The sequence below is a fragment of the Leucoraja erinacea genome, chromosome 36, assembly GCF_028641065.1.
Source record: "Leucoraja erinacea ecotype New England chromosome 36, Leri_hhj_1, whole genome shotgun sequence".
NCBI classification, from domain to species: Eukaryota; Metazoa; Chordata; class Chondrichthyes; order Rajiformes; family Rajidae; genus Leucoraja; species Leucoraja erinaceus.
Window position 1 is genome coordinate 14,475,722 of NC_073412.1, and position 12,237 is coordinate 14,487,958.

Sequence of the window (12,237 nt, forward strand, 5' to 3'; positions counted from 1 at the left end):
TGCCCTCCAAGGCTGGTAGCTGTGTCCCAATGATCCTCTGCGCTCTGTGGACGACGCGCTGAAGAGCTCTCCTCTCCGCCTCCGTGCAGCTGAGATACCACACAGAGATGCCATACGTTAATATGCTCTCTGTGGTGCAGCGGTAGAACGTTGTCAGCAGCTGTTGGGGCAGACCAGTCTTTTTTAACGTCCTCAGGAAGAACAGTCGTTGCTGTGCCTTCTTGACCAGCGCAGCGGTGTTGGTGGACCATGTGAGGTCCTCAGAAATGTGAGTGCCCAGAAACTTAAAGCTGGACACTCTCTCCACACTTTCCCCGTAGATGGAGATTAGTGTTGTGATCTGCGATACCGATGTACTCTCGTGAACAAAAAACCATTATAATATCATTCATCTACGACATCATGAATCATTAACATTCTCCACTGCAGGCCAACTACATTCCTGCCTCCACAACATTGCCAATACGTTGTCCCAGAGTTGAACTAATGGGCAGTAACACTAGTTTAGTTTAGAAATACAGCGCAGAAACAAGTCCTTCGCCCTACCGACTCCTGAAGATCACAGGAAAAAACCCACGTGGGTCATGGGAAGAATGTACAAACTCCGTACAGCCAGCACCCATAGCCAGGATCGAACCCGGGTCTCTGGCGCTGTAAGACAGCAACTACCGCTGCGCCACCATGCCACTAAATGAAGTAATATGGAAGATTTAGCAGGATGTTACTGGGACCTGCGGGCTTGAGTTATAGGGAGGGGATGAGTAGGCTGGGACTTTTTTCTTTGGAGTGTAGGAGGATGAGGGGTGTCCTTGTTGACGTACACGAGATCATGAGGGGTGTGGATAAAGTCAACGCTCACAGTCTTTTTCCAAGAGTAGAATTTAAAGGCTTAAGGAGGGAGGGATAAATTTAAGAGGGACCTCAGGGACACCTTTAATATCTGTAGTCTGTGTTTGCAATGAGCTGCCAGAGGATACGATAGAAGCAGGTACCAAAACAACTTCTAGAATATGCTTGGATAGATTTATGGATGGATATATACAGGGCAAACGCAGGCAAATTGGTTTCATGGAAGGAAGCAGAGGGTGATGGTCATTAGGTGATAGGAGTAGAATTAGGCCGTTCAGCCCATCAAGTCTACTCCATTATTCAATCATGGCTGATCTATCTCTCCCTCTTAACCCCATATCTCTCTGCCTTAAGAATATCCACTGACTTGGCCTCCACAGCCTTCTGTGGCAAAGAATTCCACAGATTGACCACAGATTGATGGTGGAAGGTTGCTTCTCAGACTGGAGGTCTGTGACTAGTGGTGTGCCTCAGGGTTCAGTACAGGGCCCGTTACTGTTTGTCAAACACATCAATGATTTGGATGAGAACATACAGGGCAAGATGAACAAGTTTGTTGACTATACAATAGTTATGGTTTTGCAGATAGTGAAGATGGTTGTGATGAATCGCAGCAGGATCTGGGTCGATTGGCCAGGTGGGTGGAGGAATGGTTGATGGAATTTAATACAGAGAAGTGTGAGGTGTTGCATTTTGGGACGTCTAACATGGGCAAGATCTACGCAGTGAATGGTCGGCCTCTGGGTAGTGCTGTAGAGCAGAGGGATCTAAGAGTACATGTGCATGGTTCCTTGAAGGTGGAGTCGCAGGTAGATAGAATGATCCAAACGGCTTTTGGCACTTTGACCTTCATTATTCAGAGTATTGAGTTGGGAGGTAATTTTGCAGTTGTATAAGACGTTGGTGAGACCGCATTTAGAATATTGTGATCAGTTCTGGGCACCGTGTTATAGGAAAGATGTCAAGCTGGAGCGGGTACAGAGAAGATTTACGAGGATGTTGCCAGGACTAGAGGGTGTGAGATATAGGGAGAGGTTGAGTAGGCTTGGTCTCTATTCCTTGGAGCACAGGAGGATGAGGGGTGATCTTATAGAGGTGTACAAAATCATGAGAGGAATAAATCGGGTAAAAAGGAATCTTAACGGGTAACATTTTCACACAGAAGGTGGTGGGTGTATGGAACAAGCTGCCAGGGGAGGTATTTGAGGCTGCGATTATCGCAATGTTTAAGAAACAGTTGGACAGGTACATGGATAGGACACGTTTGATGGGTATGGGCCAAATGCAGGTAGGTGGGACCAGTGTAGCTGGGACATGGCAGTGCAGGTTCGAAGGGTCGAATGGCCTACTCCTGCACCTATATTCTATGTTTCTATGTTGGCAGGTGTGGGCAAGTTGGGCTGAATGGCCTGTTTTCATAATGTATCACTCTATGATTGGACGTTCAATATGCCAACTTGGTAGGTGTGGACTATGTGGGTTGAAGGTCTGTTTCAGTGCTCTGTGTCTAACATATCCGTGCAGGCCTCTGTGGTTGCATCACACACAGTATTAGCAGGTAGATGAGTGAATAACTAGAGGCTGAGAATGAAGGTGGGATCCGTGCGGCAGCTGGCAGCTGATCAGACTGTTTTGGTGAACGGTGATCTCTGATCACCACCCTCTCCAAGCTGTCAGAAACAGAGCAGTTGCCTACCATACTGTGATGCAGTTGTAAGGTGCTCTCATGGTGCAGCGGTAGAAGTTCACCAGGATCTGAGGAGAAGCCTCCTTCTTTCTGTCAGGAAGCCTTGGGCCTGAGCCTACTTGATCAGAGTCAGGTATTGTGGGTCCAAGAGAGGTCATCGGAGATGTTGACTCCCAGGAACCTGAAGCTAGAAACACGTTCCACCTCCGTCCCGTTAATGTGCATGGGGGTATGCGTGCCGTGGACTTCCTGAAGAGGTGGGAGTTAAGGGCCAGTTGTTGTCAGCGCACCATGCTGCTGGTTCGTGTGCAGGTGGGAGTGGAGGAGATTGACAGGCGCTGTGGTCTACCGCAGGTATCGCAGCCAGAGAGACAGCGCAGGCCCTCAAGACGTTGGCGTCAGCAGCTCGGGGTGTGGCTGCCTCCACGGACAGCCCGCCCGCACAGAACTCCATGCTGGACACGGCCCGCGACGTGATGGACGGCTCAGCCCTGCTCATCCAGGAGGCCAAGCAGACCCTGTCCTCGCCCGGAGACGCAGAGAGCCAGCAGCGGCTGGCACAGGTAGGCACCGGGGCCAAACCCACTGACCCCCTCTGCCCATCACCCCGCCACCTCCATTCCCGGAGCCCAGGGTCACAGAGCCCGACTGAGCTAAACCCAGCGTTGACCTCCGAACGTTAACTCCTCCTGAGACCCCACAACCTCTGCCCGTGACCTTATGACCTCTGCCCGTAACCTCACGACCTCTGCCCGTGACCCCACGGCCTCTGCCTGTGACCCCACAACCTCCTTCGCCCACATGACCTCTGCTTCTCGGAGCCGGGGTCACGGAGCCCGACCGAGCCAAACCCAGTGCTGACCTCCTCCCCTCATGACCTCATGATCTCTGTCTGTGACCCCGGGACGTCAGAGCCCGACTGAGCCAAACACAGCACTGACCCCCTCTAGCCCCAACCCCGTGACCTCCACGTCCCTGAACCAGTGACCCATCTTCCACCCTGTGACCTCCGCCCCGACACATCGTCGTCTTTATCTCCCGTTTCTTGTGACTTTCAGAAGAAGGGTCTCGACCCGAAATGTCAGCCATTCCTTCTCTCCAGGGATGCTGCCTGTCCCGCTGAGTTACACCATTTTGTGTTTATCTCAGACACCATGACGTTGATTTTCTCTCGTGCTTCATGACTACCTACACCCACCCAGCTCAGCACAGCCCAAACAAAAGACTCTACCCCCTACTCACAATTCCTCCGTCTACGCCGCATCTGCGCCCAGGATGAGGTTTTCCATACCAGGGCATCGGAGATGTCCTCATTCTTTAGGAAACGGGGGTTCCCCTCTTCCATTATAGATGAGGCTCTCACTAGGGTCTCCTCGATATCCCGCAATCCGCTCTTGCTCCCCCTCCCCCCATATCCGTAACAAGGTCAGAGTCCCCCTTTCCACCCCATCAGCCATCGCATACAGCATATAATCCTCCAACATCTTGGCCTCCATACAGCATATAATCCTCCAACGGGATCCGACTACTGGCTATATCTTCCCATCTCCACCCCTTTCTGCTTTCCGCAGAGACCATTCCCTCCGCAACTCCCTGGTCGACTCGTCCCATCCCACCCAAACCACCCCCTCCCCAGGTACTTTCCCCTGCAGCAGGAGATACAACATCTGTTCCTTTACTTCCCCCCTCAACTCTATCCAAGGACCCAAACAGTCTATCCAGGTGAGGCAGAGGTTCACTTGCACCTCCTCCAACCTCATCTACTGTATCCGCTGTTCTACATGTCAACTCCTGTACATCGGCGAGACCAAGCGCAGGCTCGGCGATCGTTTCGCTGAACCCTCCGCTCAGTCCGCCTTAACATAGCTGATCTCCCGGTGGCTCAGCACTTCAACTCCCCCTCCCATTCCCACTCTGACCTTTCTGTCCTGGGCCTCCTCCATTGTCAGAGTGAGGCCCAACGCAAATTGGAGGAACAGCACCTCATATTTCACTTGGGCAGCTTACACCCCAGCGGTATGAACATTGACTTCTCTAACTTCAAATAGCCCTTGCTTTCTCTCTCTCTCCATCCCCTTTGCCTTCCCAGTTCTCCCACCAGTCTTTCTGTCTCCGCCTACATTCTATCTCTGTCCCGCCCACTCCCCTGACATCAGTCTGAAGAAGGGTCTCGACCCGAAACGTCACCCAATCCTTCTCTCCAGAGATGCTGCTTGTCCCACTGAGTTACTCCAGCATTTTGTATCTACTCAAACATGACATTCCTACCCCATATGTGTGTGAGCCGTCCGCCACCATTTTGCGGGCACGGAAGGGCATTGACTAACACATTGGCGCCTCGTCCCATATTGCAGGTGGTGATCTGGGCAACTGCAATCCTGGTCGATGTCACTGCTCCTGCACCATGTAATGATGGGGTGGTCGGGTGCTGGGTAGTGTCTCTCTGGGCAATGACACAACAGTTGTTCCACTTCATCTGCAGGTGGCCAAGCTGGTGTCACATTCCCTGAACAACTGTGTCAACTGCCTGCCTGGACAGAAGGACGTGGATGTGGCTCTGAAGAGCATCGGGGAATCCAGCAAGAAGCTGCTTCTGGACACGGTGAGATGGTGCTGACGATCAGAGTGGCGGCCTCTCTCTCTCTTTCTGTCTGTCTGTTCATAAGGTCAGAAGGTTATGTGATAGGAGTAGAATTAGGCCATTCGGCCCATCAGGTCTACTCCGCCATTCAATCATGGCTGATCTATCTCTCCCTCCTAACCCCATTCTCCTGCCTTCTCCCCATAACCCCTGATACCTTGTACTAATCAAGAATCTATCCATCTCTGCTTTAAACATATCCACTGACTTGGCCTCCACAGCCTTCTGTGGCAAAGAATTCCACAGATTCACCACCCTCTGACTAAAGAAATTCCTCCTCATCTCCTTCCTAAAAGAACATCCTTTAATTCTCAGCCTAAGACGTCTAGTCCCAGACTCTTCCACCAGTGGAAACATCCTCTCCACATCCACTCTATCCAAGCCTTTCACTATTCTGTAAGTTTCAATGAGGTCCCCCCCTCATTGTTCTAAACTCCAGCAAGTACAGGCCCAGTGCCGTCAAACGCTCATCATATGTTAACCCACTCATATAACCATATAACAATTACAGCACGGAAACAGGCCATCTCGACCCTTCTAGTCCGTGTCGAACACATAATCTCCCCTAGTCCCATATACCTGCGCTCAGACCATAACCCTCCATTCCTTTCCCGTCCATATAACTATCCAATTTATTTTTAAATGATAAAAATGAACCTGCCTCCACCACCTTCACTGGAAGCTCATTCCACACAGCTACCACTCTCTGAGTAAAGAAGTTCCCCCTCATGTTACCCCTAAACTTCAGTCCCTTAATTCTCATGTCATGTCCCCTTGTTTGAATCTTCCCTACTCTCAGTGGGAAAAGCTTATCCACGTCAACTCTGTCTATCCCTCTCATCATTTTAAAGACCTCTATCAAGTCCCCCCTTAACCTTCTGCGCTCCAAAGAATAAAGCCCTAACTTGTTCAACCTTTCTCTGTAACTTAGTGGCTGAAACCCAGGCAACATTCTAGTAAATCTCCTCTGTACTCTCTCTATTTTGTTGATATCCTTCCTATAATTAGGCGACCAAAATTGTACACCATACTCCAGAATTGGCCTCACCAATGCCTTGTACAATTTTAACATTACATCCCAACTTCTATACTCAATGCTCTGATTTATAAAGGCCAGCACACCAAAAGCTTTCGTTACCACCCTATCTACACGAGATTCCACTTTCAGGGAACTGTGCACAGTTATTCCCAGATCCCTCTGTTCACCTGCATTCTTCAATTCCCTACCATTTACCATGTACGTCCTATTTTGATTTGTCCTGCCAAGATGTAGCACCTCACACTTATCAGCATTAATCTCCATCTGCCATCTTTCAGCCCACTCTTCCAACTGGCACAAATCTCTCTGTAGACTTTGAAAATCTACTTCATTATCCACAACCCCACCTATCTTAGTATCATCTGCATACTTACTAATCCAATTTACCACACCATCATCCAGATCATTGATGAACATGACAAACAACAGAGGACCCAACACAGATCCCTATGGCACCTTACTAGTCACTGGCCTTCCACCATTACTCTCTGGCATCTCCCATTCAGCCACTGTTGAATCCATCTTGCTACTCCACCATTAATACCCAACAATTGAACCTTCTTAACCAACCTTCCGTGAGGAACCTTGTCAAAGGCCTTACTGAAGTCCATATAGACAACATCCACTGCTTTACCCTCATCAATTTCCCGAGTAACCTCTTCAAAAAATTCAAGAAGATTAGTCAAACATGGCCTTCCAGGCACAAATCCATGTTGACTGTTCCTAATCAGACCCTGTTTATCCAGATGCTTATATATATTATCTCTAAGTATCCTTTCCATTAATTTGCCCACTACTGACGTCAAACTAACAGGTCTATAATTGCTAGGTTTACTCTTAGACCCCTTTTTAAACAATGGAACAGCATGCGCAGTACGCCAATCCTCCGGCACTATTCCCGTTTCTAATGACTTTGAAATATTTCTGTCATAGCCCCTGCTATTTCTACACTAACTTCCCTCAATGTCCTAGGGAATATCCTGTCCGGACCTGGAGACTTATCCACTTTTATATTTCTCAAAAGTGTCAGTACTTCCTCTTCTTTGAATCTCATAGTTTCCATAGCTACTCTACTTGTTTCCCTTACCTCACATAATTCAATATCCTTCTCCTTAGTGAATAACAAAAAAATGAAATTGTTCAATATCTCCCACATCTCTTTTGGCTCTGCAGATAGCTGTCCACTCTGACTCTCTAATGGACCAATTTTATCCCTCGTTATCCTTTTGCTATTATTATAGCTGTAGAAACCCTCTGGATTTACTTTCACCTTACTTGCCAAAGCAACCTCATATCTTCTTTTAACTTTTCTAATTTCTTTCTTAAGATTCTTTTTACTTTCTTTATACTCCTCAAGCACCTCATTTACTACATGCTGCCTATAATTATTGTAGATCTCTCTCTTTTTCCGAACCAAGTGTCCAATTTCCCTTGAAAACCATGGCTCTTTCCAATTTTTACTATTTCCTTTCAACTGAACAGGGACATAAAGATTCTGTACTCTTAAAATTTCACCTTGAAATGTATTCCATTTCTCTTCCACATCTTTCCCATAAAACAAACTGTCCCAATTTACTCCTTTTAAATCCGTTCGCATCTCCTCAAAGTTAGCCTTTCTCCAATCAAAAATCTCAACCCTAGGTCCAGTTCTGACCCTCTCCATAATTATATTGAAACTAATGGTATTGTGATCACTGGTCCCGAACTGTTCCCCAACGCATACCTCTGCCACCTGACCCGTCTCATTTCCTAACAGGAGGTCCAGCACCGCCCCTTCTCTAGTAGGTACTTCTATGTATTACTGCAAAAAAACTATCCTGCACACATTTTACAAACTCCAACCCATCCAGCCCAATTACAGAATGTGTTTCCCAGTCTATGTGTGGAAAATTGAAATCTCCCACCTTGTGCTTACTACTAATATCTGCAATCTCCTTACATATTTGCTCTTCCAATTCTCGCTCCCCATTTGGTGGTCTATAATACACCCCTACAAGTGTTGCTACCCCTTTCCCATTTCTCAGTTCCACCCAAATAGCCTCCCTAGACGAGCCCTCTAATCTATCCTGCCAAAGCGCTTCTGTAATATCTTCCCTGATAAGCAATGCAACACCTCCACCTCTTGCCCCTCCAATTCTATCACACCTGAAGCAACGAAATCCTGGAATATTTAGTTTCCAATCACAGCCCTCCTGCAACCATGTTTCACTGATCGCCACAACATCATACTTCCAGGTGTCAATCCAGACTCTAAGTTCATCCACCTTTCTTACTACAATGCTCCTTGCGTTAAAATATACACATTTAAGAAACCCACCCTCTTATTCTCTGTTTATTGTCTTTTTCTTCTCTCTCCCCTACATTTTGGGTCAGAGTGCTACCATTCTCTGCCTCCTGCCTCACACACTGACTGCTAACTTTCCCAATTCGAGTCCCTTCCCCCAACCAAACTAGTTTAAAGTCTCCCCAGTAGCCTTTGCAAATCTCCCCGCCAGGATATTGGTCCCCCCTCAAGTTCAAGTGCAACTCGTTCTTTCTGTACAGGTCGCACCTTCCCCAAAAGAGGTCCCAATGATCCAGAAACTTGAATCCATACCCACTGCACCAGTCCCTCATCCACGCATTTATCCTCCACCTCGCTCCATTCCTACTCTCACTGTCGCGTGGCACAGGCAGTAACTCTGAGATTGTTACCTTTGCAGTCCTTCTCCTTAACTCTCTTCCTAACTCCCTAAATTCTTCTTTCAGGACCTCTTCTCTTTTTTATACCTATGTCGTTGGTACCTATATGTACCACAACCTCCTGGGATCATTCTTGTAAACCTTCTCTGGACACTCTCCAGAGCTGGGACATTCTTGCTCAGATATGGTGCCCAAAATTAGTCACAATATTGCAAATGAACATTCATACAACCACAGCATCCTAGGATGGCAGCTTGGACCTGCTGAAAATCCGTGACTGCCCTTTGCTACCGAGGGTGTCCCTGACTTTGACGTAGCTCAAACAGCGGAGAGCAGCCTGCTCTCTCATGTCATAGAGTGATACAGCGTGGAAACAGGCCCTTCAACCTAACTTGCCCAAACTGGCCAACATGTCCCATCTTCAGTACATGAGTCCCACCTGCCTGCGTTTGGTCCATATCCCTCTCAACCTGTGCTATCCATGTTCCTGGCCAAATGTTTCTTCAACGTTGGGATAGTCCCTGCAGCTCGTTCTATACACCCACCACCCTGTGTACAGACAGCACCCGTAGTCAGGATTGAACCTGGGTTCCCAGCTCTGAAAGGCAGCTATTCTACTGCTCCTCCATCTCTTGTTCACTGCTCTGATCTCCCAAACAAGTGGACACAAAGTTCCCACAGCACAGTGTGAGCACAGCAAACACCGTGGGCAAATGGAAACAAGAGAGACTGCAGATGCTGCAACCTTGAACAAAACACAGAATGCTGGAGGAACTCCAACCCGTCTGAAGTAGGGCCCCTATTCATTACATTCCCTCCCCATCGCTGCCTGACCCGCTGAGTTCCTCCAGCACATGGTGTTTGGGTCGATCACACAGTAGTGATGTGTCCCAACCAGACGCACAGAGCCTCAGATCACTGAAACAGTGCCTCAGCTCCACACTATACAACGTGAAGCTGATGGGACCTGGAGTTAGCCCTGTGTTGAGTGAGGGGCGACTGATGTTTGTTGCAGCTGCAGACACTGAGTTATTGATGGCTGGATGGAAATAAATGGCGGAATAATGTTCTCTCCCTCTTCCCACCCTCCTTCTCCCCTCTCCCTCTCCCCTCACCCCTCTCCCTCTCCTCTCTCCCACTCCTCTTCGCTAATAACTCTCACCCCTCCCACTCCCCCCTCCCTCTCTCTCTCTTTCATTCTCCCTCTCGGTCTCTCCCTCTGTCACCCCTCCCACTCACCCTCTCTGTCACTCCCACTCACCCTCTCTGTCACTCCCACTCACCCTCTCTGTCACTCCCACTCACCCTCTCTGTCACTCCCAACACCTCTCACTCCATCTCTCCCTCCCCCTCACCCCGCTCTCTCTTTCTCCCCTTCTCCCTCCCTCTCCCTTCCTCTCTCCCCCCTCTGCCCCCCTCTCCCCTCTCTCTCTCCCCCCTCTCCCCCCCCCCCCCAGTTGCCAGCTAGCAGCAAGAGTTTCCAGGAGGCACAGAGTGAGCTGAACCATGCTGCGGTGGGACTGAACCAGTCGGCGGGTGAAGTGGTGCACGCCTCGCGGGGCTCCAGTCGCCAGCTGGCCGCAGCGTCCGGCAAGTTCAGTGACGACTTTGATGAGTTCCTGGACGCCGGGATTGAAATGGCTGGACAGGCGCAGGTACGGGCGGGGTGCATCCTCCGGGTACGTCCACAGTCTGGCAGTTCGATTGCCGGCACAGACCTGTCAAGAAACAGAGTCATCCAGCACGGAAACAGGCCCTTCAGCCCACGCCCCCAAGATGCCCCTTCCACACCAGTCCAATGTGGCATGTGGCTCATATCCTGCTAAACCTTTCCCATCCAAGTACCTGTCCAAATGCCTTTTAAATGTTGTTCTAATACCTGCCTCAACTACCTCCTCTGGCAGCTCGTTCCATACACCCACCACCCTCTGTGATAAACTTGCTCTCAGGTTCCTATTAACTATCCCCCCTCACCTTAAACCTAGATCCCTGGGTTTTGAATTCCCTACTCTGGGTAAAAGACTCTGCATCTATAAGATCACCCCCTCATCCTCCTGGGCTCCAATGCATAGAGTCGTCCTTGCCTGGTCAACCTCTCCCTGTAGCTCAGATCCTTGAGTGGTGGCAACATCCCGGCGAGCAGGATGTGGTGTGCGGGAGTCCTCACTGCCTGGGTAATGCTTTTGGTCTCCATCCAGGGTGGGATTGAGTGACATCCTCACACTGGGCACTGGACTGTCTTCCGTTTTTGTACATTCATGGCAGCTTACAGCATAGAAACGGGCACCTGTCTGGGTAGCTACAGGTCAACAAGAGCCAAACATTCCCACCATCTAGGCCCAACCATCTTGCCTGCTTGACATCCCATCATCCAGCCATGCATTAACGTTGCAGTAGGCCAGCTAACAACTGCACACTAAGGGAACCACCCAATCCTCCCAGCTCATCACCGCCCAATCCCATCCGCTCTATGCCACAAAGGCCAAGGGCAGCAGGTCCCTGAGAATGCAGACAGGGGCCGTAGTCAGGATCAAACCTGACGCTGTAAAGGGTCTGTCCCACTTGCATGCGTCTGACGCGACCAAACGTGGTCGCTTGAGACGTACGGGCCGCGCAGGGCCGGTCCCACTTCGAAGCGTGGAGGCTTATGGAGTTGTGTGGGGCTGGTCCCGACATCGCTAGGGCCTCCAAAAATCCCGCACACTTCGAAAACTCCACGCACCAACGGCCTGCAGGCACATTGAGGGCGTACGCAGCGTCTTGACGGTGTACGCCTAGCGCGTGGTGTTGCGCGATGACGTCACCGCCTGATGCCGTGCGATGTCCAAATTCAGTCGGCCCGCCTCCTGCCCAGCTGATTGGTGAGTATGACGTAAATCACGTCACGCGCGAACTTACCGCGAACTCCGCTTCCGTTTGGTCGTGCCAAACGCATGCAGACACATGCAAGTGGGACAGGCCCTTAAGGCAGCAACTCTACCGCTGTGCCACCGTGCCACCCATGCAGAAGTAGATTCATGGAACCCACTTTCGTTCGGTTGGGCGGGCATGGCTGTGATGGGCTGAATGGTCTTGTGCTGGCTGATGCTGCCATTCAGAGGCTGCTGCTGTGGAAGACTGGTTTGGCACAGCCTGGCAGCATGTGATTAGCAGGAGGAACAGGAATATAAACATCTAATGTGTACTTGGTTTCACACAGACAAAGGAAGGTCAGGTCCAGGTGGTTGGTAACTTGAAGAACATCTCCATGGCCTCCAGCAAGTTACTGCTGGCCGCCAAGTCCCTGTCTGTCGATCCAGCAGCACCCAACGCCAAGAACCTGCTGGCAGCCGCTGCCCG

At 49.9% G+C, this 12,237-nt stretch overlaps 1 protein-coding gene across 1 annotated transcript in view; it reads left to right on the top strand.

Moving 5' to 3' along the window:
* Positions 1 to 12,237, top strand: part of tln2b (talin 2b) — a 321,397-nt gene that overhangs the window by 214,734 nt on the left and 94,426 nt on the right. The window contains 4 exon segments of the mRNA XM_055662804.1: positions 2,891 to 3,099; positions 5,019 to 5,138; positions 10,356 to 10,553; positions 12,098 to 12,237. Of these exon segments, the coding sequence (XP_055518779.1) occupies positions 2,891 to 3,099; positions 5,019 to 5,138; positions 10,356 to 10,553; positions 12,098 to 12,237 (667 nt within the window).